Source organism: Danio rerio, chromosome 8, assembly GCF_049306965.1.
Source record: "Danio rerio strain Tuebingen ecotype United States chromosome 8, GRCz12tu, whole genome shotgun sequence".
Classification (NCBI taxonomy): Eukaryota; Metazoa; Chordata; class Actinopteri; order Cypriniformes; family Danionidae; genus Danio; species Danio rerio.
The window spans coordinates 23,216,819-23,243,409 of NC_133183.1; the positions used below are offsets into that span (position 1 = coordinate 23,216,819).

Genomic DNA, 26,591 nt, shown 5'->3' on the forward strand with positions numbered 1-26,591 from the left:
AAACAGCAATAGGCTATGTGTAGTTCTACTGTTGGTTAAAATGCTCAATTTTGAATAGACTTGGAACGATGGACTTTAACAGACTTTAAATTTGTCCTGGTCATTATTGCACAGTAAAGTGATAACATCAGAACACAACTATTCATAATTCTGATGTTGAATTATTATGTTTTGGACATACGCTTGCCATCTGTCAATTACAACATTATCAGAAAATATTTGTCTACTGGTAAAATCAGACATTTGTCATTATCTGATTCCCTCTTGCATAATATTCAGCATTATATAGGCTAGAGTAGGTATACTGACACTGTTAAACATTTATTTTCATGCACTACACTCTGTGTTCGCTATGAAAGAAAAACAGATCAAATGCTTGTCGTAATCAGAACACTAAAATGCGATATGATTATTTAAATGATGTGCGTGCATTTGGTTTTATTATTACTGCTAAATACTCCCAAATGATCGCTCTGTGCCACAAACTGAATGTTGTTTACAATTTTACTACCTGTTATTCACAGCCTATGCAGGTTCTGTTCACTAAAGTAGACTTCATTCACATGCACCCACCCGCCCTCTGTGGTGACAGCTGACGGTCAGCTCACGACATTTCGCAGTTGCAACTGAAAAACTGATGTTTTTGGGGTGAATTATACGTTATAAATACAGCATGTGACTCTTTCAACATCATTTGGAGGTGTCCATGTTGCTGAGCAATATACTGTACGTATAACAATGTGAAGACTTGTGCAGCCACCTTTGCTTCTCTCCTGAACTTGAAATGATTGGCAGAATCGTTGAAATGCTGGATTAAGATCATTTAGGGGGTCGAATTGAGATCGCTATCTTTTTACAATTAATCATGCAGCTCTGCTTCAGAGCGTCTTTATCCTTTGCTTTCTGTGTTTGTTGAGCTGTATTTGCCAGTTTGCAAACTAATGCATAATAAAGTGGCTTAAACCACAACGTGTGTTTTGGGGGATCGACTTCAATATAAGCTGTTTTTAGACTAACAAAAAGGTTTTGAGTTATTAAATGTACAGGATGTTTTTGTAAAACACTGAACTCAATTTTTCAGTGCATGATCCCTTTAAATAAAGTAAACTTGTATTATGAAACAGTGACATTTCAATGGCATAATTGTGATTTGTCCTCTCAGGAGATACTGAAAGCTTTATGAGCAGCTGCAGTTCTGATGGAATTGACTGCACAGAGGAAACTGGTCTCCTTGCTCCAGCTGAAGGTGAACTTAAAATTAATAACATCTTTAGTATTATTTTACTTGTAGAATTGCATTATTAGAATTGGTATTAGATTGTTATCAATCACAGTGGTCCTAATGTATTTCCTGTATTACATTTTGAATTTCCATAGCTTCCAAGAATCCAAAAAGCTCCACACATTGATAAATAATGTTATGGCAGCCATTTTAGCATTAAGATATCATTAATTTGCCTCTTGTTACAGTATTGAAATTGTTTGGTAACAAGCAGGAAGTCTTCATTGGCCAGTGACATCGCCACATTGAAATGGTCTATAGTTGCTATATAGTTGCTGTTTTTATGTCCTCACAGAAGATGAAGACAACACTGAGAGAGCATGTGACACCCTTCTTATGTGTATTATTACGGTGCTGAATCATGGGCTGAGGAATGGAGGAGGTGTAGGAGATGTTCTGCGCAAACCATCTAAGAATGTATGGTGAACACAACCGTATTCTGTATATAAATGCAAAATCAAAGCAAACTGATACAGTGTTGTGTGGATTTCAGGAGCCTTTGTTTCCCGCTCGTGTGGTGTATGACCTTCTCTTCTACTTTATTGTCATCATCATTGTTCTCAACTTGATTTTTGGTGTGATTATTGACACCTTCGCTGACCTGCGTAGTGAAAAACAGAAGAAAGAAGAAGTTCTGAAGACCACCTGTTTCATTTGTGGTACGATATCATAATTTTTCTAAAACATAATTAATAAATGTTTTCTGGATTTATTAGGTTCAAGTTTGAGTAAAATGTTAATAATTGTTTAAAGGGCACATAGTTTACCCCTTTTTTATGATTTAATATGAATAGTATGGTTCTTCTGAGTGTGCCAGTTTAGGTTCAGTTCAACACACAGTTTACTGTAGATGTTTTTATTATAATGTGTTCAAAAGTGTCATGCTGGGGGCGTGTTGCTTCACATGAAAATTAGTTTCGGCTTGTCGCCCAATGTAACAAGGGGGCGGAGCCAAGAGCTCCACCACTCTGTATTTGGCAAAAGACAGGCAGACAGAGAGAAGCTGCAGCATACTGTAAGTGAGATGATCAGCATTCAGCCGTACATGTACGACTCGGACAAAGACCAAGCTGAGAGTACAAAATCATTTGTGTCTTTGTATAGTTTTACAGCCAACTGTGTGCTAGTTTCAAGTGCCAAGCTTGTACACCGAGACTCATAACCACGCACACTGAATTAACTTTGACTGAGGCACCGAATGCGCTGCTCGAAGCCGCGACACGGCACACCAGAGACTCTCAGTGGCACGCCAGAAACATGAAGTGTCCCGAATCATCGCGCCGAGCAGCGCCATGCATTCCAGAACTCCAAACACAGGCCTCCACCAGGGCAAACACCACAGCGCCCCAAGTCGGCGGCGATTTTATTTCCAATGGAGAGACGTGCACATGAGGCAACACGCTTGCACTTTTCCAGCTGCACCTAGTTAAGATCACAGGAAGCTTCTGTGATGCGACCGGCTGAAGTTTAAGGTAGACGCAATGAAAAGTACACGTTTGCAAACCTACCAAAAGGTACAAACAATAATTCTGAATAAAGCTATAATGTGGAGAAAATTGATCTTGTGTTGAGCCCAATGAGTCTTACATCTAAAAATAGAGCAAGGGTGTTCCTTTAGTCATATTGCTTTGACTCACGCTGAAAATGGCGGACATGAAACGACAAACTAAGGATATGGTGACGGTAGGGATGTGCGGAGCAACCGGTATTTGTATTTGTATTTGTATTTGTTAAGGGGGAAAAGTATTTGTATTTGTATTTGTATTTGTATTTGTATTTGTATTCGAGTAAAATTCACTTCTAATTTACGTTATAGTGAAAGTATTGTTTAATTATACCCATTATCTAAATTATAGATATGCAATATTGGTTGTTGTTTTTGAACATGTGACAAGAAATGTCATTGAAAAGAAAATAACATAGAAGCCATTATCTCATCCATGGTTAAACCAACAACTAATAAAATACCATTGTAAATATTATGAACCCCACCACCACCGTTCTTGTTGAAGGACACTGAATAGACAGAATAAAAACAAATAATATTAAAAAAAAACTGTTCTTCTTCTGAAAGAACTTCTTTCCAATGCACAGAATTCCAAAAACTAATATTAACTAAATAAATCTAAATAAAACCCTGCCTGGGAGATCTGGCAGAACAAAAGTATTCTATATAATACTAAAAGATACAGCCCTGCTATTGTCATCTGGCAGAATGTGGCTGTGTTGATGGTTTGGTGCTTGTGGAGGATTTAGCAGAACATAGCTGTGCTGATTGAAGGGATTGATGCTTGTGGGGGGTTCACAGACAGTATCAGGAGAGGATGCTTTTAGTGCATGTGATAATACATTACATAGAAGGTTGCGCAGTGGCACAGTGAGTACCACTGTCGCCTCACAGCAAGAAGGTTGCTGGTTCGAGCCTCGACTGGGTTCTCCCCATGTTGGCGTGGGTTTCCTCCGGGTGCTCCGGTTTCCCCCACAGTCCAAACACATGCAATACAGGGGAATTGGGTAAGCTAAATTGTCCCTATTGTATGTGTGTGAAAGAGAGTGTATGGATGTTTCCTAGTGCTGGGTAGCAGCTGGAAGGGCAGCCACTGCGTAAAACATATGCTGGATAAATTGGTGGTTCATTCCACCGTGGCAAACCCAGATCAATAAAGGGACTAAGCCGAAAAGAAAATGAATGATTATGCATAGAAGATGTTGACAGATGTTTAATATCTCTGCCTCTGCTGATTTCACTTTTGCACACATTATACAGTATCACTTTGTTTTATCTGCAGCACCACTGACTGTAAAATGCTTCCACAAAGAACATGAAGTTTTATTTTTTTTACTGGTGGAGGACTAAGAAATGGCTCAGCAGCAGTCTCATTCTTTTTCATGGTGCCCAAATGTATTTGAGGAGTTTCAAGTTAATAAAAAGTGACGGGAAGCTATGCTAAGGTTAACTAGCCTATAGCATATATCTTGCTGTCTGCAAAAGACAGTTATTTAGACGTACCATATAACTCCCATAAGTGCATACTATTCGACACAACAGCAAAAGCATCGTTTTAACCTTTATAAACAAACGTTAACGTTACTCTGTCAACAGTCTATTGTCTAAAATTACCGCGCTAACAGAGCTAAAGTTGCGTAAACAGAGCACCCGATTGCAAACTTCAAAAATGCAGCGTAATGGAAAATCCCGAACAAACTCCGCTACAAGTTTATAAACTGCATCTGGAACCCAATTAAGGTACAAAATAGTGATGCAGAGAAGCATTTTTTTTGCTCAGCCGAGCCTTCTCCGTCTGCTGCTGTGGAGAAGCGTGTGCCAGAGACCTTTTACCTCCGCCCCGCCCTCTCTCTCTCTCTCTCTCTCTCGCTCTCTCTCGCTCTCACTCACGCACTGTGGTCTCAGGAGGAAACGCAGCTTTTTGATATAGTGTTTTTCTTGCTCCCGAATACAAATAATTTTTCAAGTATTTGTTCGAAATAAGTATTCGTAAAAACACGCTATTCGTGCCTTTCCGAATACCGTATTCGGGTTCGGCTCCACCCTTAGGTGACGGCCGCGCCTGTCAACCGATATTGGTGGGCGGGGGGACCGCACTCCTACGTCAAGTAGCGGTCGATCTGAAAACCGCTCCAATTGGTCCACCGTTTTTATGTTGTTAAATTGAGAAAAAAAAAGGACTATGTGTGTTTATATCACCCCAATATGTGAGTCTATACACTATACCTATACACATGTCTGTCCAAACAGCTTGAAAAGTAGATTTTTCAACATAGGTGACCTTTAATTCTACAAAGGTATGATAACTTTTCTTTCAGTTGTGATTGAAACTTTTGACTAGTCCACTAAATACTGGTTTTCTAAACTCATCTGATGTAAAAACATTGGTATTGAGTTGTATAAACATGTAAAGTTTAACATGTAAATTCTGCAACTTTTTTAAATTTGGCATGCCATATTTTACATTTGGAAGAACTTTGTACTGAATAAAACAATTACATTTTACCCAAACACAGCTATGAATTGTAAAAAGAAATTGAAGTTTTTCATTATTATTTCTTTTTTTCCTATAACTGTATATACTGTACATACAAAGGTAATAACATTTATTTTTTCAAAAGCTTATTTTTCATGCCTAAATATTTTAATTATTTTGCTCAGTGATATTTTTACAACAATTAATTACATTTCCTGCCACATTTCGGCAGCATTCCTTCAGTACAAAAGTTATTTTATGATATGAATGCACAAAATCATTAGAGCTTGTTATTAGCTTGTGTTTCTAGCAAATTCTAGCTAATGTTATTGCACTTAGATAATACATAGTATCATACATAGTACACAGAAAGTACCATTTGCTAGCATTCGTCAAATGAGCCAATACCCAGGCCTCTACGATGTTCCGATGTAGAGATATTGCTGTTTTTAAATAGTTGCTATTGTTTTATTGCTATGGGAACAATAATAATACATCAAAGCTTCTTGCCAATATGAGTGATATAAATCAACCCTGATGTCTCTAAAATAGTCAAAAACTTGACTTGGAATTTATGTAAAAATATTTTGTTAAAAACATAATGCTTAATACTTGTGAAATTAACACAGTACATGCAAATGGTTTGTCATATCAGTAAAAAAAAAAAAAAAAAGATTTTTGTAAAAATGACTTGCCATATCAGAAGAAATGGGGTTTTAAGTAAAAAATGTATTAAGAAAAATAATGCTTAAAATGATTTATTGGAAAATTATTTGTCTGATAAACCTGAAAAGATAATGCAGAACATAGCTTTTGACCCAGGCATTACTTGACAGGCTTTATGCGAGACACCCAAATATAAATATACAAAAATTAAAGAACTGTACAGAAATGAATGACTCTGTTTGTTTCGCCAGGTCTTGAGAGGGACAAGTTTGACAATAAGACAGTGTCATTCGAGGAACATATTAAATTGGAGCACAACATCTGGAACTACCTCTATTTTATTGTGCTGATACGGGAGAAAAACAAGACCGATTACACCGGCCCGGAGAGCTATGTGGCTCTTATGATAAAGGTACATTACAGAAATGAAAAATTCCTACTGATTGGATAATGGTTACACCTTTACCAGTGTTATTTTAGTAGTATTTATACACTTACTGTATGTACTGAAAATTAAATCTTTTAGTTTGTTTTTTTAATTTTCTTTCGACTTATTTTGTTGCATGCATGTGCTTTTTGTTTTATGTATGGTATTCAGCTTTATTTAAAGGGACAGTTCACCCAAAACTGAACATTTTGTCATCTTTTATTCAGCCTTGTTTCCAAAACATGCTTGCCTCTGTTTCTCTATTGAGCAGAAAATAATATATTCTGAAGAAAGCTGCTAACCATTGACTTCCATGGCATTTGATCTTCTTACTATGGAAGTCAATTTTTTTTAACTTTCTTCAAAATATCTTGTTTTGTGTTCAACAGAATAAATAAACTAAATAATAAATAAAGGTTTTGATCCACTTGAAGGTGGGTAGTAGTGAGTAATTTTTCATTTTTGGTTGATCTATGTCTTTAATTGATCTTGCAATGGGTTTTGATTCAGTCTTCTTGTCGTCTCTTGTTAGAATAAGAACCTGGATTGGTTTCCACGCATGCAGGCCATGTCTCTGGTTGTAACGGATGGAGATGGAGAACAAAATGAGATGAGGAACCTGCAGGATCGTCTTAGCTCCACCATGAAAGTGGTCACACAGCTCACAAGCCAGTTAACAGAGCTGAAAGAACAGGTAGATTTCAAAAATACAGCTTTACAGTGTTTATACTTGGCACGTTTGTTCAATTAAAACAATCTTCAGTGCAGTAGTTTTATAAACCATTTGAGAGATGTAAACAAAAACAATGGTCCCAACGTATTTCCTGTTTTACATTTTTAATTTCTAAAGCTTCCGAGAATCTAAAAAGAGCCACATATTGATCAATAATGTTATGAGAGCTGTTTTAACATTAAGTTATGAATAAATTGCCTCTTATTTCAGTCATGAAATAGTTAAATAACAAGCAAGAAATGTTCATGGGCCAATGACATGACCACATTGAAATGGTCTGGAAGTGTGTAAGTGTTAGTAGTGTCATCTGAAACTTTAGGAAAAGATGGCTCTCTGTTGTGCATAAACACCAGCATTTTAAATCAGAGCCCATTAGTTCATAGCTTCAGTGTTTGGCTAATTCACACAGGGGCAATGAGTAGCTAATTAAGGAACTATAACTGAGCAAGGGATGGCGAGTTGACTCCAAATTAGTCAATTACTCAACTCTCAATGGACCTTGTGCCGGAATCGTCTCCAGCACTGGAATCGACCAACAGAGTAGAGTTTGTTTTTTCAAACCCTCTTAAACAAAGCTGAGACAAACACTAAAGTTATACTACTCATTCTTGACCACGATGAACAGCGAAGGCAATTGCTTTTTAATGTGTGATCATACTTTTGAAAGTGCTTTTGATTAAGTTTGTTTCACTCTGTTTCACATGTGCACTTTTTTTGCATTTTGGTTTTTAAGATGATTGGTTTCATGGTGTCATGTTTGCAGTGTTATGAAAGAAATATAGGTCTGTGCAGTGGATAAACATCCTATAAGCGCTATACAATTGTAGATGTTTTTTTTATTTATTAGACTATGCTGCTATTTGCTCAAGAAAATATTTAACCTATGTAGGCATGCCTATTTCACACACAAAAACACTTCTTATAATGATAATATATATATATATATTTAATATATATATATATATATATATATATATATATATATATATATATATATATATATATATATATATATATATATATTATATATATATATATATATATATATATATATATATATTTTTTTTTTTTTTTTTTTGGCTTTTAAACCAATAATATAAGAAGGATATTAGGGGTGTAACACCATATAAATTAGGGCTGTAACACCATATAAATTATTCGTATGGATCACAACCCATAGTTTAGAACACACATGATCCCGCGGATTAATATATTTTTTTTACTTGTAGATTAATCAGAGAGATCACCTCTCACATCATTCAAATCACATGTATGAAAGCATTTAGGCTTTCCTGTAAAATATAACGATGACAGAATAAGTTTTGGTGGGTTATTCAGGATGTGGTGGGTATCTCAGATGTTTTCTGTCACTACTTGTTTAGCTTGCGTCAATGCATTCAGTGTAAGCGGCACGATTAAACATTTAAAGATAAGGATCTCAACACCCACACCATATAAACTATAAATGATTGTGATTTGCATGTGTTTATTAATCTTAAGGGATTCAGGCTTTTGAGTTATGAAGTTACAAACAGACAAATAACACACATGTACTGGGATAACAGTTTATAGATTAAACAAAACCATTGATGTTTATAGTAAAGATTAAAATCACTGTCATGTGCATTTAACGACACTCAAAAATGAAAGTTGCAAGCAGCAATTACATCTTTTAACCAATAGGTGGCAACAACCAGCCTTCAAAAAACATGTCACTGAATTATTCTCCAAAAATGACATATCTAGAAATGAAACATGAAGATTAATGAGTGAATAACTGAATCATTTATTGAAAATGATACTAAATATACATTTAAATATATATTCTATACTAAATATGTGAATAAATATATGAATTATTAACAATACTGAATATTTTACAATTTATTTTTATTCAGCTGATTATTTCCTCATTTTATTTTTAATAACAGATTCGAAGTAAAAGCAAAAGTGTCTTGCAGTGCTGTTTTTGTATAGAAATGGAAAGCAAATGACATTTGTCTCCTCCACTTTTTAACTGATCCAAAAAATGTTTTGTGATGGTAATGTAAAAAATGGTAATGTGATCTGAACCGTGAGATACGGACCCGTTACACCACTAGAAGATCTTATGTTGCATGTTGTCCATTCTTTTTTCCGCAGTAATAACAAATTAATTATGTGACAATAAACATGTCCTTTTGTTTTGGCCATGGAAGTAAGTGGGCTTTAGTCTTGAACATAGTCTTTAATTTCCCTTTGAAGGTTATTCGTTGTTCCTGTTTATTTTTATTTTGTAGATAACTGACTCACACGAATACATATACAAATTAAGATATAAATTACACCAATTAAAATTCTGTAGATTTTGCCAAAAACAACAACAACAAAAAAACATATATATATGCAAAATGGTCAGAGTTCTGGCCTACTCTTTTTCTTCTAGTGTTTGCCAGGCATTACAGTACTAATATTTGTAGATTCTCAAGTATATAAAATAAAGGCTGTGTATTTGTTTATTTAGATGACTGAGCAGAGGAAGAGGAGACAGCGGATGGGTTTTGTGGATGTTCAGTCCGGCTCCAACCCTGGGATGCCTGTGCCTCCTAGTCCTGCTGGAGGAAATCAGGTCTACAAGGCCTAAACCCTCCAACTCTCCTGCCATTGACTTTCTAGAAGCAATAATGTAATCCTGGGATGCTGGTGTACTTTACAATGGGGAAAGGTTGCGTTTAGCCGTGGAAACTGGTAGATGGGTTGGATCTACACACCCTCAAAAGCACTACTGACTTGATATTTTTTTACATGGCTGAGCGTGCACATATTTTATATATTTAAATATATGAAGTTTTACTTTCTTTTTTAAGAGTGAGCACCTTTTTTAAAGATATTTGACAGCTTTCTATAGATTTTGTTTGAATGTATGGATAAATGAAGCATTACTTTATAAGAAGCTGATGTGTTTTAGATTAATAGTGAGCATTTCTTTTTTTATGCATCAGCGTCTGGATTTATCCAGAATGAATGTAAGATGATTTGGGGAAACCACATCATGAATATCTGGGAAAGTCTAAAATTTAATGTGGGGTGTATATATAGCATAATATTCTGGATTAAATCATGTTTAAACCTTCTATAGCTTTAATTTAAATGTCAAGTGCCTAAAAATGACTCCGAAATAACTGCTCAGGACAATAACGTGTTATTTATCTTACTTATAAAACCTGGTTATGAGTGAACACATCCTAATGGTCTCCATACATAGTGCATGCATATCTATGTATATAGTCTATTTAATAATGTAATTGTGTGACCAGAACTGCATTGTTATGGCCACAAAAAAGAATGCTGGAACATACTTGTATTTGGGCCTTATTTTTTACTGTTTGTGTGTTAATCCTAGCAGTTGTACCATGATATCAATTAATTCTCAAGTTACTGCTAATATTGTTTATGTTGTCATAAAGAGCCTCACCAACTTTGCACAAAATACAAAATAAAACATTTGGCCATTTGACTTCTTGAGTCTCAAGATTACTAAACATTAATGCATAAAGGAAGTATGACAGACATCTGCTATTTTGCTTAAATAAAATGTTATAAGAGTCTTAACCACATATTTAAGCATTTACGTATGTTAGTTTCTAACTTTAGTTCACAAACTAAATAACCAGAAAAATAAACTACAGATGAGAAATGTAAAACAAAACCATTGTAATTTTATTATGTATTGTACTTTACCAGAGCTAACGATGAAGGTTAAAGACACAATTCATCCAAAATGAAAATCCTGATATCCTTTACTTACCCTCCACTTATTGCAAATCAATTTGAGTTTTTTTTCTTCTGTTGAACACAAAAGATATTGTACTATAGATTTCAGGAGCTATCAGTTACCAAAATTCCTCAAAACACCTTAATTTATGTGTAATTGAGAAAAATTCCTAAATTGAGAAAACATAAATTAAAATTTATGTTTAATTGAGAAAAATTCCTAAATTGAGAAAAAATTCCTATACTTTATACACATACAGTATTTATGTGTGCGTGGTAAACAAAAATCTTACCCTTTAACATACTGTAGATGAATAAACAATGTAACAGATGTGTTTCTCATATTGTTTGTTTACACACTGTCGGATATTAACTGGACTTTACTGCAAAGATTTACTTGAAAAATGAATCACAATAGTATTTTTAAGATTAGCTCAGCTAAATGAACGACATCTTCCAAAAGTAAACAAACGTGTGGTCGAATTTGCTGTCTGTAGGCTAATTGGCGGAGCTTTGTCCATTGATTAGCGCTGTATCAGATTACGTGCTCCTGTCACGCTCAGTTGAGAGTATTTGGGTGTGAGCAGAAGAACTGACGGGCTCAATTCCATCGCTGTTCGTTTGAGCGTCGGTGCCGTTCAGAAGTTCGTCCTCAGTGCAGGTCAACAGGTAAGCTGATGTTTTCCACAATAGTGAGGCAGTACCTACTTTAAATCGGAACCAGTTATAGTTTTTCCGCATATTTTAATTCAACGAATAAACCAGAGAAAAGTCGCCGTTCATTCTGTTCTGTAAATTATTTAAAAACTAAAACTCTTCAAAATAAAATAGTGTAATTTACATGATATTCAAGTCATTTATCAAGCCTTTTGCGTGTGTTAAATACAAATATAAAAGTGTTTCTTTTCTGATCCTTGGTTGATGCTGATAAGTGATAGTGAATGTAACCTCAGACCACAGAAACACCAAAAAGAGAAAAATCTACCTCAATTATAAGTCTTTGAGAGATAGACCTATAAAAACATTATAGAAACAATATCATTAGTAGGCTACACTGCAAAAAAAAATGCTTTTCTTGCTTAGATTTTTTGTCGTTTCTAGTCTAAATATCTAAATTTCTTATATCAAGAAGCATTTTCTAAACAAGCAAAACATATTGTCTTGTTTTGAGAAATAATATGCCAATATCAAGTGAGTTTTTCCTTAAAACAAGCAAAATAATCTGCCAATGGGGTAAGCAAATAAATCTTGTTTTTTTTTTTTTTTTTTTTTTGACGTAGGCTAATATTATTTTGCTTACCCCTTGTTTTAAGGAAAAACTCACTTAATTTTGGCATATTATTTCTGAAAACAAGACAATAATATGTTTTGCTTGTCTAGAAAGCTCTTATTGATTTAGGAATTTTTAGATATTTGGACAAGAAACAAGACAAAAAATCTAAGAAAAGCATTTTTTTGCAGTGTACTCCGATATTGCTTACACATAAATCCAAAGAAATGGTATGCAACACATATTAAACATGAATAAAGTTTTTTTTTTTTCTTGAAATTTTAAAATGAATGAAATAAAAAAGTATGTGTTATAGGCTGCCTATAATGCCACATGTGTGTTATATATTTTGACAGTACAGACATAGAAAAGCCCCTTTTTTGGATGAAGAATATCTTCCTACAATGAAAAACCTTTTTTGGAAGGTTCCAAGGATGTTAAAAGATGCTTTATGCCAAGCAACGGCAATTATAAATAATTTTTGTGTTTTAAATAATATTTATATGTTTTTAGATGTAATTTAATTGTTTAATTTGTTAACTATTGATTCCATAATATCAAAATTATAAATATTCTATCATTAATTTTCATTTTCATAAAATACTAGGCCTACGTTTCCAAACCTTTTCGATCTGTTTTTATAATTGATAATTGTTATGTAATAAGCCTACACATCAATACAAAATATACAGTTAAAATAACAAACTAAAAATTTGTATTATTGTAAATAGGCCTAACAGCTAGCCTAATTATTTTTTGTAAAATAATATTATTTGACTTTTTTTTTCTTTTTCACCATCGCATATTCACAAGTCAACTTTTTCCCTTTGTTATTGTTGTCATCTATTGTTGTAATATTTCGTTTTATAAGGTCGATGCTTCTCGGTAAGCTTAATCTAGCTTTTATCAATTTAAATGACGTCATTGTTTAACTTCGAGCACGGAGTGTTGAGAAAGCGCGTGTCTGCGCGCTCCAGATAAAGCGCCCTAGTGTGCCGCGCCCTGATGCCCGGCGCGCCCTCAACACCGCTGATTGAGATGTGCCGTAGGGTCACTTTACAGTGGCCTTAACTTAATATAGGTTTAGCTGGACCTCTTTCTTTTGCCTCTTAGATTAGATGTTGATAAGATGATCACATTTTCTAATAAAATAATTGATCATTTCGCAAGGAACATGTGATTTTATTTGCAATTTTATTTATTTTTTCATTTTTTATGTAAAATTAAAATTTAAGTTGGTTAATCATAAAAATGAAAAAAAAATTAAGTTGTGCAAAAAAAGTGTTGTTTCCAATCATTTCATATAAATAGTTTGAACATGGCAGCAACTAGCAGTCATTTTTTGAGAATTAGTCTACAGAAGATGTAATATAACAATTATTTATGTCAGGGTCTCTTCTATAAATATGAAATCGTCATCCCAGACACTAACACATTTTCCATTGTTTACAGCTGTTAAAATCATGTCTGCTTTTCTGCATCACTGCCCATTCTTGAAGTCATCTCCAGGCCCTTCTGCGAGGAAAGTGGCCACATACCTCAACTTGGCTGACCGATGCCCCATCATTGTCCGCCAGATCTCGGCAAAAGCTGCTCAATCCTCTGAGCAAAATGGTAATGATGTTACTTTCTGTCATTCTAAGTTTTATTTTATTAAAAACTTTATGTACTTCTGGTGCGCATAATGTTCCTGATAATTCAATGGCCCACAATCAGTGTTTTTCCCATTTAAATTACAGTTTCCCACACCTTACAATATTCTTCATCTTCTTCTGTTAGACTCTGAAATAGCAGAAAACATTTGGTGAAGATCTGAAATGTGAAAAACCTGTATTTAATTACCTTAGTTGTGCATTAATAGAAAATAATTAATCATTTAAGGTAATCTAAGCCAAAGATCTAAATAAAATGTATGATATTTGATTGTCAACATATACATTATGGCCATGTCAATGCGGCAATGAGCACGTTAGCCAAAGATAACACTGAATTTGAGTCTATATTTGAACATGCAATGCAATGATATGTTAGGATGTACTGTACGTCACGTGTCATGTTTGGTAAACTAGCATGTACATAGTCAAAAATACAACGTTACCTTCCTTTAAAACTTTCCCCTTTGCAAATTCCAACTGTACATGTCTACACTACTATAGAAAGTCATTAAAATTAGTGGTGAGTGAAACTAAGCCTTTCAAAGCTATGAATCAGGGAAACCAACTCATTCACAAAAATGATGTGAATGTAATCATATAACAACGGAATTATACTGTACTAGTAAAATAAATAATGTGTTCTTCATAATGTTTGTTCTTACCTAATATCCAGTTCCTGTTTTAATGACTGTTATTTCTTTAAAATTACACAAATAACTTATATAAAACTCATCCAAGATCAGGCAAAACTTTAGAAAATCCAATGATTCTCCACTGAATCATTCATGTGATTCCAACAAGTTTGAATTTTAAAAGTCTAAATTTGATTACGTACAGGTAATGAAGCATTAATCACTGAAAGCATTGTTTTTAATTGTTTCAAAGTTTTATAAATCAGTTTTTTATTAGCCATAATCGTCAGTCCTGGTAAAGAAATGATCAAACTTTTTGTGTTTGTAATCAAATTTATCACACTTTGTCTTAAAGGTCCAGTGAAATTATAATATATATTTTTAGATGCTATATAAGCTATAAGCTAATGTGCTCCAAAACATTGACACAATATGTGCTTAGAAGATATAGACCTGATATAAACAATCAAAGTTTGCAGTTTATCACTTCCGCCTAAACCAAGGGTGTCCAAACACTGTCCTGAAGGGCATATTTTAGTTCCAACCCCAATTATACACACCTAAACCAGCTAATCAAGCTCTTTCTAGGATTACTAGGAGCTTCCAGGCATGTGTGTTGTAGAAAGTTGGAGCTAAACTATGCAGGACACCGGCTCTCCAGGACTGAGTTTGGACTCACCTGGCCTAAACGGATCAACAATTTTTTTCATGTCACCTCATACTTCAGTTTCCTCATCAAATCTTGACCAATCAAATGCTCTCTAGTATTTGACATGCCCCTCCCCTTCAAGATGCTTCTCATTTGCTTTTAATTTGATGCACTTCAGCTCAACCAGTCTCATTGGCAGAGCTGTGATAAAAACAAAATGCTACTGGCTGTTTAAAAATGGGAGGAGCTTCTATATGTGCCGCCCTATCTTCATATCTCAGATTACGTCAAACATCAAATAAAATACACATTTCAAGGGACCTTTAAAGGTGTTTGTCACCGATGGTCTTCCATAAATAATTGCACACAGAATGTCCGTCAACCTGACAGAAGCAATCATTTAACAGCTCCATAGTGTAACAGATATAAATCATCTTCTGTGTAGGCCTTCTCCCTCATAAAGAGCCAAAGCGGCAGCTGGCGACCACAGCGACTCAGGTGGCGGTCTCCATGTCCCAGAGCTGCCCTTTCGTTTCATCCAAGATCGGACTGGTTAAAGCCAGTCCACAAGTGCAGGAGGATGTCCAGCCCAATCTGGAGAACCAAGACACCTCAGGTAAAAACCAATTACTCTAAAATTAACTATAATGAAATGGTAATATTGTTTGAGAAATCATCATCTGACTGACTGATGTGTTAATGCGGCGGTTTGCCTTTATGTCTCTTTTTGCCACCACAGTATAATTACTTGGGTGCTGAAGAGGCTCTTTTGTTGAGCCAGAGTATCATGCATGGGTTGGATGCATTTTACTTAATAACAAGCAGCTGGGAAAGTATTCTCTTCTCTGCAATTTGCACCATTTAACTCTAATTCGAGAGACTCGTCTGATGTGAATAGTAAGCAGAGGATGAATCAGAGTGCTGATGTTACAAAAGCTGGTCTTCAGACAATCGCATTACAGGTGGAACTTCACAAAGCCGCGTGTGTACTAGAAAAGAACACCTAATTGGAAAATTTGAGTTTTTGTAGCTAAGGTAGATTGTGAGCTGATGTGCAGGGCCTGTAATTAACAGAAAATATAAGACTGAGGCATTAAGTGAAAAGAAAATGCTTGGATTTGTAGCTATTACATTGTAAAGTGAATTCAGTGTGAAAATTCAGGATTTCTGCTTGGGTGTTGAATATTTGACACCATAACGTCATTTGTTTTGTTTTTTTCCAGGTTTGATAAGCTCTCTGTTCAGTGGCTTACAGAGTCATCAGTCCACTGGTCCTACACACCTTCTTCAGGACAACTTTAGTGAGTTCAACTATGTTTTCCTTATTGATAAAAGTGTTGAGTTGTAAATGACTGTAAAACCACAAATCACGTTATATTACATTTTAAAACACCAATTATCAGACTACAGTTACTTTGTTGATTGTTTAATATTCATTTTTTTACTGTTCATTGTTCCTTTCTAAAAAGTGAATCTATTGTGTATAACACAGGCCAATTAGATGGTTTGAGTGTTTTTATTGTTTAATTAATTAATATCAGCACTCGTACAGGCTCTTCACCCTTGTGTATTACTCTGCCCACTTAGAGTGACAGCAGATCAATAAATTCACTACAGTTTGACAAATATTACAGCTGTTGGACAACATAATGTACCTTTGAGGCATTTTAGATCAGATTGTAGCTGTTTAGTGCCTATTTTAAATATTTATAATTTCGGAGATTCAGCGCATCATCAGTCATTAGCCTGTCATTAAGCAGAGCAAAAAGAGTTGACGTTCTGCCACAAGATGGCAACAGAGAGCCAATAATATGTCCTTAGGGGAGGAAAGACTAAGCAAAATATTAAGTCGATCTCTCTCTTTTGGATGTTGTGCTGATGTATTTATACCATAACAATCTGGTAGTGTTTACAATGATTTGGATTTTTCAGGGTTAATTATTGTGATCTTCCGATTGCAACAGAGAAAAACAGGGAAATCTCAGTAGACTGATGGCATTTCATGCCCTTCAGCCTTGAAATCTTAAAATGTGAGCAAAATGACCTGTTTTGTCATCATTTTAGACATTGCGCTAGAGAATCATTTAAATATTAGCTCTAAAGTGACTTTTGTAAAGTAACAATGGTTTCTGCTGTTCTGACGTGAGCTGCAGATGTGAAAGAATGGTGGAAGAAAGTAGTACAAAAGGATTTTTGAGACTCTTTGTGTTTAATTTTTACACGATTATGACATGAAACTGTTGTATAAATGCAGTGCGATATGGTTGTATTTCATCACTGATGGATGGGACATTATAGGCACTCGGCCCATGGCCTCGGTCCAACGCACACCTCCCACCAATGCTGATATACAGCCATAGTGCACAGCTACTCATGTGATATTGCTCATATAAAACTATTTCATGAATACAGTAATTATTTAATATTCTTGAATCATTCATTAAATACAGTGCTTAAAAGTTATGTTTGTGTTGAATAGTTTTTAAACTGTATGCTCCTCAGCAAACAGCTGAATTTTTAATTTGAGCCACATTTTTTATTTTTTACTTTATTTATTTGTCTAAGGATTGTTTGTCTTCTTTCATAATTCAGACCGCCCCACTTTCAGCTACGATGAATTCTTCACTCAGAAAATTGTGGAAAAGAAGAAGGACCACACCTACCGTATCTTTAAGACTGTGAACCGTTTTGCGGAGGTTTTTCCTTTCGCTGAGGACTACTCTATTGCAGGACGCTTGGGCTCTCAGGTGTCTGTGTGGTGCAGTAATGATTATCTGGGAATGAGTCGACATCCCCGTGTGGTCAAGGCCATTGGGTCAGTACATAAAACAGACAAACAGTGAAATAAACGCTTGCTACCATCTGCTGTAAAAAAAACATTAAAGAGTTTCTTCACTACTTCAAAAAAATAAAAAATAAAATAAAATCTTTTCATCTGGCTTTAAATGACCCCTACTGAGGATTAAGGGTCTTATTCACTAAAGCGATTGGGCATTTTCATTTAAAAAAAAAAAGTGCTTTAACCAGATAGGCTTGTCCTGCATTTGCTCTGCAATACCAGCTTTTGGGATTTCTGTATGTTTTCCTCAAAACCGAAAAGCGGATGTTTACCAAAATATTACCTCATAATTTATTTACCCTCAAGGCATCCTACTGTAGGTTGACACTAAACTATGAGACAATAGTCAAGTCAACTTGACAATTAAAGTTAATTCAGATCGAATGGGAAGTTATGTTAGCAAGTGAAGAAAACAACATTATTTTAGGCAGCTGGGTAACAAAGTTTTTTGGTTAACCAATTTTCTTTCAGCTGACTTTTTTACAGTGTAGGTGCATATGACTTCTTCCAATCTGAGTTATTTTAAAATTGAACAATCAAGAAATGTACATGTCCCGCTGATGACACTCACTAATGCACCAAAAATGCAAAGAAGGAGAAAAAAAAAAGACTGACGGCACTTGCCAAAAGTTACACAGAACATATACACCTATGCCGGATGCTTTGAGAGTAAATTATGGTAAATTTTTGGCAGACCTGACTCATAAATATATTTTTGAAAGAAGAAAGAAAAAATGTACATCTTGGATGACAAGTGGATGAGTAAATTATTAGGAAATTTCACTCTGGAATGGAACTAATTCTTTAAATATCAATTTAGGTACAATGTGAGAATAATTTTACAAATCATATACAGTATTGCATGTAGTTTTTGATTGTTTGCTTTTGAATAATCTATACAGAATTTATATATATGTATAACTGTTAAAACAAAGTAATCACAAACATTACATTTTTTAGTGATGCTTTGAAGAAGCACGGAGCAGGAGCAGGTGGAACCCGAAATATCTCTGGGACGAGTAACTATCATGTGGCCCTGGAGAATGAACTGGCCCGTCTACACCAGAAAGATGGAGCGCTGGTCTTTTCTTCCTGCTTCGTAGCCAATGATTCTACACTTTTTACTTTGGCTAAAATGCTTCCAGGTATGCTCCAAGGCTACAGTCCTCCATATTCAGTCTGAGATACATGAACTCAGTACAGTTAGTGATGTCACTTTGAGGGTAGGGTTAGGGGCAGGGTTGTGTGCGCATTAAAAGAGTTGCATGCAGTCTCAGCTTGCATGTGCACCTGGTCTGCAGCCAGACCTTTCTCAACAATACAGAAAAAGATACAATTATGTAACTATTTGCTAGTTTATTAAATTTTTAGATAATATTTTTCCTGTGATGTGATAACATGGCAAAGGTCTTGTTTTATTTATTCATTTATTTCAGAAAATAATTCAATCATTTTATAAAAACAATTCTCTTTTTAATGATCAAAATCCTTTGTTTTTATTTTAAAACAATTAAAATAGTTGTTTTCTTTTCAACAGTTTATTAGGAAACTTAGATAAATAGCAAGTAAAAATCTTTGTAACATTATAAATAAATGAATTTATTTATTTTAAAACAATTGGTTTTTATTTACTGACAGCAAACTTTTGGATGCTAGAATATCTTCTGAAATGACACTAAAAATGTGTTCTGTCTGCAAAGGTTGTGAGATCTACTCAGACATGGGCAATCATGCCTCCATGATCCAGGGCATCAGAAACAGTGGGGCCAAACGTTTCATTTTCCGACACAATGATGCCAGCCATCTGGAGGAACTGCTGAGCCGCTCAGATCCACTGACCCCCAAAATCGTGGCCTTCGAGACTGTGCATTCAATGGATGGTGAGTTAAATATAGGACCACATAAGTACTTCAAAGGAGCTGTTTCTCCTTCTTAAACACTATGTCATGGGTTTAATTCAGAGTGTAAAGCCTGAATGCAATCTGATAACAAGTAAGTGAAGTTTATTTATAACTAATTTCGAGAACCACATAGTTATGATTGACCTCGGCTGGTCTCGCATTAGCAATCACAAATATATATATACCAATCAATATACCAATACTGATATACCAATCAGATAAATCCAAATGCATATGCAGTTGAAGTCATAATTATAGCCCCCCTGAATTATCCCCCCTCGTTTAATTTTTTCTCCAATTTCTGCTTAAAGGAGATATTTTTTCAACACATTTCTAAACATAATAGTTTTAATAACTTATCTCTAATAACGGATTTATTTTATCTTTGCCATCATGACAATAAAAAAAATATTTTTTTTTTCAAGACACTTCTATACAGTACAGCTTAAAGTAACATTTAAAGGCTTAACTTGGTAATTAGGTTAATCAGGCAGGTTAGGGTAATTAGGCAAGTTATTGTATAATCATGGCTTGTTCTGTAGACTATAGGGGAAAAATGTAGCTTAAAGGGGCTAATAATTTTGTCCTTAAAATGTTTTTTAAAAAAATGTAAAACTGCTTTCATTCTAGCCGAAATAAAACAAATAAGACTTTCTCCAGAAAAAAAATATTATCAGACATTCTGTGAAAATTTCCTTGCTCTGTTAAACATCATTTAGGAAATATTTAAAAAATAAAAAATAAAAGGGGGGCTGATAATTCTGACTTCAACTGTAACTACCCAGATTTTCTTACCATAGCCATCTTCGTCTTGAAGAATCCCCCCATCCATCCAGACTCCTTTACCTCTTTCCTAGCATTCCAGTTCAGTTCTTGAGACCCAGCTGAGCTCAAACTCGACTAAACGTTAGAGAGCCCCGGGCTTGAGCATTCTCTGAGCTCAGGGCTTTCTCACAGGACAGCATGCCAAACACGCATTTATCTTATCAAGCATTAGCTAAGTGTGAAATCTTGAAATAGAGGTGTAAGTGGGGTCAAAAATGTTTTAAGATTGTACACTTTTAACCATTTCCAGAGGTATATATAAAATAAATGTATGGGGACACTTTACAATAAGGTTCATTAGTTAATGCATTTACTAACATAAACTAATCATGAACAACACATGTACAGCATGTAAGAATCCTAATTGAACATTTACTAATGCATTATTAACATCCAAGTCCATGCTTGTTAACATTAGTTAATGCACCATGAGTTAACATGAACTAACAATGAACTACTGTATTTTCATTAACTAACGTTAACTAGCATGAACAAATACAGTAGTAAATGTATTGTTTATTGTTTGTTCATGTTAGTAAATGCATTACTTAGCATTAACTAATGAACCTTATTGTAAAGTGTGACCAAATGTATATAATATTGTTCAAAACACAATTGACCGTTATTTTATAGAAACACTTTTTATTAATTTTAGTACCGAGCATTTGTATTTAACACATGCACTACTTATACAGTATATGCTTAAGGACAAAGATTGTGTTTCAGGTTGATTGCACGTAATTATGTAGCAAGGACACCATAAAATATAATGTTAGTTTCATTTAATTTACCAAACAAAGTCAAATATATGCTGTTTAATTGTAAGATGATTTTGAGCTCACATGACCAGTCAAATACTACATGCTTTATCTTAACTACCACATTTTTATCAAACACATTCACTCATGAAATAATTTAAGCATAGTAAAATGATTTAGCACATTAATACACAGAATTAATGACCAATATCTAGGGCAAGACAGAATCTGCAGACAATTTTTGCTATTTCTGCGTAGAATTTTGTAAAAAATCTGCATCTTTATGCGTAATGATTTAAGGACTATTGTAACTAAAAACTTAATATGTAAAATAAAAAATAATACAGTTTTAATGTTTATTTGATGTTTACAATGCCAGCAAGTCTCTTATATAATATATCTACTAAAACACAGAAATTATTACTTTACAAACTGTATTTTGTACATTTTCATATTAGTTAATAGCATTACTGAAATTAATTTAAAAACTAAATATAAATTAACACACATTTACACAAGTAAATATATATACTCAATGATGGGCTAGAAATCTGTGGAAATCTGGAGCTGGATCAGAACAGCTTAAAATGATAGTTCACCCCAAAATCAAACCAACCTCAAGTGGTTCCAAAATCTTTATGAGTTTCTTTTTCCTGTTGAACCCGAAGATGTTTTGAAGAATGTTGGAAATGTAGCCATTAATGTCTATATACAGTGATAGAGGGAAAAAAAGTTATTGTAAGTCAATATCTTCTTCTTTTGTGTTCATCAGAAGGGGTTTAAAATGTAGAGGGTGACTAAATGATGGCAGAATGTTTCATTTTTGGTTGAACTAAATGTTTAATGAATGAGAAATGACAATCTCTAATTGTTTCTCAGGTGCAATTTGCCCTCTTGAAGAGCTGTGTGATGTGGCACACAAATATGGAGCTCTGACTTTCGTGGATGAGGTCCACGCTGTCGGCCTGTATGGAGCTCATGGAGCAGGTGTAGGAGAGAGAGACAACGTCATGCACAAGATTGATATTGTCTCTGGAACTTTGGGTAAGAGAGAGATGCGAACATGTCAAGTGCAAGGTTTAGTGTCAAATCACATGTGTCCATTTGGTAACATTGTTTTCCCATATCTGCAGGCAAGGCGTTTGGCTGTGTGGGTGGGTACATCGCCAGCACTGCTGCCCTGGTGGACACTGTACGCTCCTTCGCTGCCGGTTTTATCTTCACTACCTCCTTGCCCCCTATGGTGCTGGCGGGGGCTCTGGAGTCAGTGCGAGTGTTGAAGAGCGATGAAGGACAGGCTTTAAGGAGAGCCCATCAGAGAAATGTTAAGCACATGAGACAGCTGCTGCTGGACGCTGGACTGCCTGTGGTCAACTGCCCCAGCCACATCATTCCCATACGAGTCAGTACGCAATAATATGATTATAAGCTTTAAAGGGTATCTATTATGCCAAAATCACTTTTCAGGGGGTTTAAACACAGTTGTGTTGCAACAGTGTGTGAATAGAGCCAGTTTCTTGGTAAAAATGGATTAATTATTTTTTTTTTTTTGTAATAACATTTGATAAAAACAGTAACACTAAAGCCCCTTAACACATACAGACCTTTCTGGAAAATTACCAGCAATTTGCCGCAAGGGATCATGTGTGAACCGGCCTCCTAAATTAGTTCCAGCAATTGTCCGGAAAAAGAAGTTGTAGCATTACCGGTAATTTGCCAGAATGTTGCGATGTGTGAACGCAAAAGAAAAATTGCCGGAAAGACTTTGTTCATGTTTAGAATGCGCTCACGTGAGATGTCTACTCCAGCCAATCAGAACATTCAAATTCAAATCCATAAAATGCTTAAGATAAATTGCTGTGTTTACCTTCAAGCTCTGCTTCAGTTGCTTGACGCGTGTGCACATGAAGGACTACTCCGGTGAGCGCCAGCACACACACATACACACAAACACACAGCACAGGCTCATTCTGAAAACGTAGTCCCTTGGACGTTTCTGGAGGCCGCGAAACATGGCCTGGGAGTTGCATATTTTTGCAGTTTTTGTTTTGCGCAAATCCACGAGAGGCAGATGTGTGCGCTTTTTCATATAGCAAATGTCTCTCTCGAGTGCCGTTCGCGATCACGCTTTTCTCGTGTAAACCCACCAAAGGCCGCTGTCGACCGACCAATGGACTGACCCACCCTCCTCCTTCCCTAAACCCAACCATTTTTAGAGATTGACCCACCCACCCGCTTACTTCCCTAAACCTAACCGAAGATTTACAAAAGCTGTTCGTCGTCGACGTGGTCAACTCCTCTCTGTGTCTCAAGTCCGCCGACGTACAAGACAAGCTAAAGGGACAAACTGGTTGAAGCGGGAAAGCCCTCCACACGGAGGCCAGCCGTTAAGCACAAAAAGGAATGGCGTCATACCGCCCTCTAGCGTTCTCTTAAAAAATTAAATGCAGCCATGCGTACCTCCGGCTACTTAATTCTCTGCCTCCAGAAATGTCCACGGGACTACATTTTTAGAATGAGCCTGGGTTGCACACACAACAAAAGCCTGACCACTTTTATGTTGATAAATACAAGCGCAGCCATTTAGAGCTCATTTGTGGTTAATGATGTCAGAATTTACCGGTGGTTTGAAATAGATGTGTGAATGTTTTTTTCTGGAAAAAATTCCAGAACGGCTTTACCTGTGTGAACATCAATTTTGTTTAAAAAATTACTGGAAAAGCCTAAATTTTCTGGATATTTACCGGTATCACTGTGTAAAAGGGGCTTATGATTAACATTTTTCCTTTTGTACATCAGTGGGGGAATGCCCGGTCCATTAGTGACAATCTCTCTCTCATTAGCATAAACAGCCCTAAGTGAGAAGCAGTCGTCCATCATTAGACTTTCCACCATACCTGCTGAAGATAAAGTCAAAAACTACTGCAAGTGGCATTAAAAATGTGGAGTTTAAGGATGCACAAAGCAACCATGTATTCCCTATAGTAGACTACAGATAGTCCAGATAGTCAGATACTTCTTCTGTAGTCTACATTTTCAGTTTTTCACAGAGAAAACGATGGTCCTGTTTTTGAATCTGCTGCGATGCTGACGTAAAGACGTTTGTAGCTCCACCTCCTGTGAAAAAAAGAACACAACATCATCCTTCTTGACTTGAGATGACCGCGGAAGTATAAATCAGCCTCAGACTAAAGGTGCAGGGTCACATGACGCATGCCGTAGGGAAAGTAATTGTAAAAATCGCCCTGGAAAAATTGATAGATTATAGGTTCTGAATTTCGATTACTTTTTTTATTAATCACCCAGCCCTAGTGTGAACCAAACAAAGTTGCCAAGCACCAAACAATAAGATGGGTCCCTGCCGGCGTATGTGTATTGTGGTTTGGTGCAGGGTTAAAGAGATAAAAATAAAAATTCTGTCATTATTTAGTTTCCAATTGTCACAGACCTGTTTGAATTTCACAAAATATTTAAAACCGGTAATACTTCCACAGTATTTGTATTCCATACTATTGATGTCAGGGGCTAGCAAATTCCAACATTCTTCTAAATATCTTCTTTCGTGTTCTCTAAAAAAGAATGTGTATCTTAATCCATTGTTCTTCATCCATTATCTGTAAGATGACTGTATGTCTGCTCAATACTTGGACCTATCTGAAAGATTTTTATGTTGTTGTTTTATGACACATTTATTACCCTTTTAGGTATTCCTAACTTTTTGTCTATACATAAAATCGAGGAGTTAAAACCTCTTAATGTGTGTTTCAAAGATTGACAAAAGTGTTTTAAAAAGTCTGTCATCATTTACTTAGCCCATTTAAATTTCTTTTTTTTTTAATGTTGAACACAAAAGAATGTGCTGTATATTGAAAATTGTTGGAAAACAGTAACTAATGATGCCATAGTATTTTTCCCTATGATGGTTGTCAATCAGTTTTTCAACCAGCATTCCTGAAAATATATTATTTTGTCTTTAACAGAAAAAGGAACAGTACAGTAAATGTAACTGAATGTGCATACTACTGTATAAAATCCTCACTCTGCACAGGTATAAATGTTCGCAATGTGTATTTTTCAGGTTGGAAATGCAGCGAAAAATTCGGAGGTGTGTGATATTCTGTTGGAGAAGCATAACATCTACGTGCAGGCGATAAATTACCCAACAGTGCCTCGCGGAGAGGAGCTGCTGCGATTGGCTCCTTCCCCATTCCACAACCCCATCATGATGAACTACTTTGCAGGTGAGTGCTCATACAATTAGGTAAACTGAACTTCTTACTGTATATGTGTATAAAATAATAATGATTTATAACTGTGTTTTTAACAATGTTTTCTGCTGCACAGAGAAACTGCTGGATGTCTGGCAGGAGGTCGGACTGCCTCTGAATGGACCAGCTCAGGCATCCTGCACCTTCTGTGATCGGCCTCTTCATTTTGACCTCATGAGCGAGTGGGAGAAGTCTTATTTTGGTAACATGGAGCCAAGATACATCACTGTGGCTGCACAATGAGTCCGTTTCAACAACTCAAGATGTAGATCTTCCATCAGATTACACTGACACTTCAAACCAAAAAAATCCTCTTCCAATACTAAATGAAACAATGGTATATAAGATAAAACTAGAGGGTGCTTAAAATGTCTTAAATTATTTAAAACATGTTTTTCTGTATTGTTTGCTGTGGTTTAGTGATGGAAAGATAATTTGTTGTATTTGAGTTAATGTACTGCTAAAATTAGTTATTGAGATATTGGTTAAATCCCATGTTAATTGTGTCCTTACCTGCATGACAACAAGCCTGCACATGGACACTTTTTGATTAATCTCAATTATTGTTTTTAATAATACTTTAAGATGTTGCCTGCATGTAAGATCATCTTTAATAACAACATGCCTTAAGTCTTCTTCCTGTTTTGGACCATTTTATTCTCCTGGACTCATAGAAATTCATTAAATGTGGTCAGTTTAAAGAAAACGTTTCTGATAACTTGTTTTAACCACATGGTTACAGTCAGATCTCAACAAAAACAACAGAGTCTGAACACTCTAAAGTTGTCACTTTAGTTGTTTTGAATGGGCCCTCTTTCTAAAAAAACACCACACTGCCACCTGCCGGAATGTATTGGAAATGTTTAAAACATTAATAAATAATATAATAAATGTATTTGAACAGTGGATAAAAAAATAAAGAAGCTGAACACCATATTTGCACATTTTTA

At 35.4% G+C, this 26,591-nt stretch overlaps 2 protein-coding genes and 1 long non-coding RNA gene across 4 annotated transcripts in view; 2 read left to right on the top strand and 1 right to left on the bottom strand.

Moving 5' to 3' along the window:
- Positions 1-10,587, top strand: part of itpr3 (inositol 1,4,5-trisphosphate receptor, type 3) — a 98,874-nt gene extending 88,287 nt beyond the window's left edge. The window contains exons 55-60 of one of the 2 annotated variants that reach the window (NM_001313811.1): positions 1,163-1,246; positions 1,581-1,699; positions 1,776-1,941; positions 6,183-6,343; positions 6,891-7,052; positions 9,595-10,581. In NM_001313811.1, coding sequence (NP_001300740.1) covers positions 1,163-1,246; positions 1,581-1,699; positions 1,776-1,941; positions 6,183-6,343; positions 6,891-7,052; positions 9,595-9,714 — 812 coding nt within the window. In that variant the 3' untranslated portion in view covers positions 9,715-10,581. Of the gene's footprint in view, positions 1-1,162; positions 1,247-1,577; positions 1,700-1,775; positions 1,942-6,182; positions 6,344-6,890; positions 7,053-9,594 lie in introns of both variants that reach the window. The other variant, XM_017357380.3, reaches the window with a different exon arrangement.
- An 898-nt stretch (positions 10,588-11,485) lies between these two features.
- alas2 (aminolevulinate, delta-, synthase 2) lies at positions 11,486-26,575 on the top strand. Its single transcript, NM_131682.2, is given in 11 exon segments — positions 11,486-11,513; positions 13,567-13,728; positions 15,496-15,666; positions 16,274-16,351; positions 17,643-17,865; positions 18,850-19,034; positions 19,590-19,769; positions 22,253-22,417; positions 22,507-22,775; positions 25,452-25,614; positions 25,718-26,575. Coding segments are annotated over 10 exon segments (1,752 nt in total). The 5' UTR covers positions 11,486-11,513; positions 13,567-13,577; the 3' UTR covers positions 25,885-26,575.
- LOC141375627 (uncharacterized) lies at positions 16,258-20,518 on the bottom strand. The gene is made up of 2 exons (XR_012384307.1): positions 18,733-20,518; positions 16,258-18,508 (listed from the first exon to the last, which is right to left on the bottom strand). It is a non-coding gene; the product is annotated as an uncharacterized lncRNA (long non-coding RNA).
- Positions 26,576-26,591: the final 16 nt, after the last annotated feature.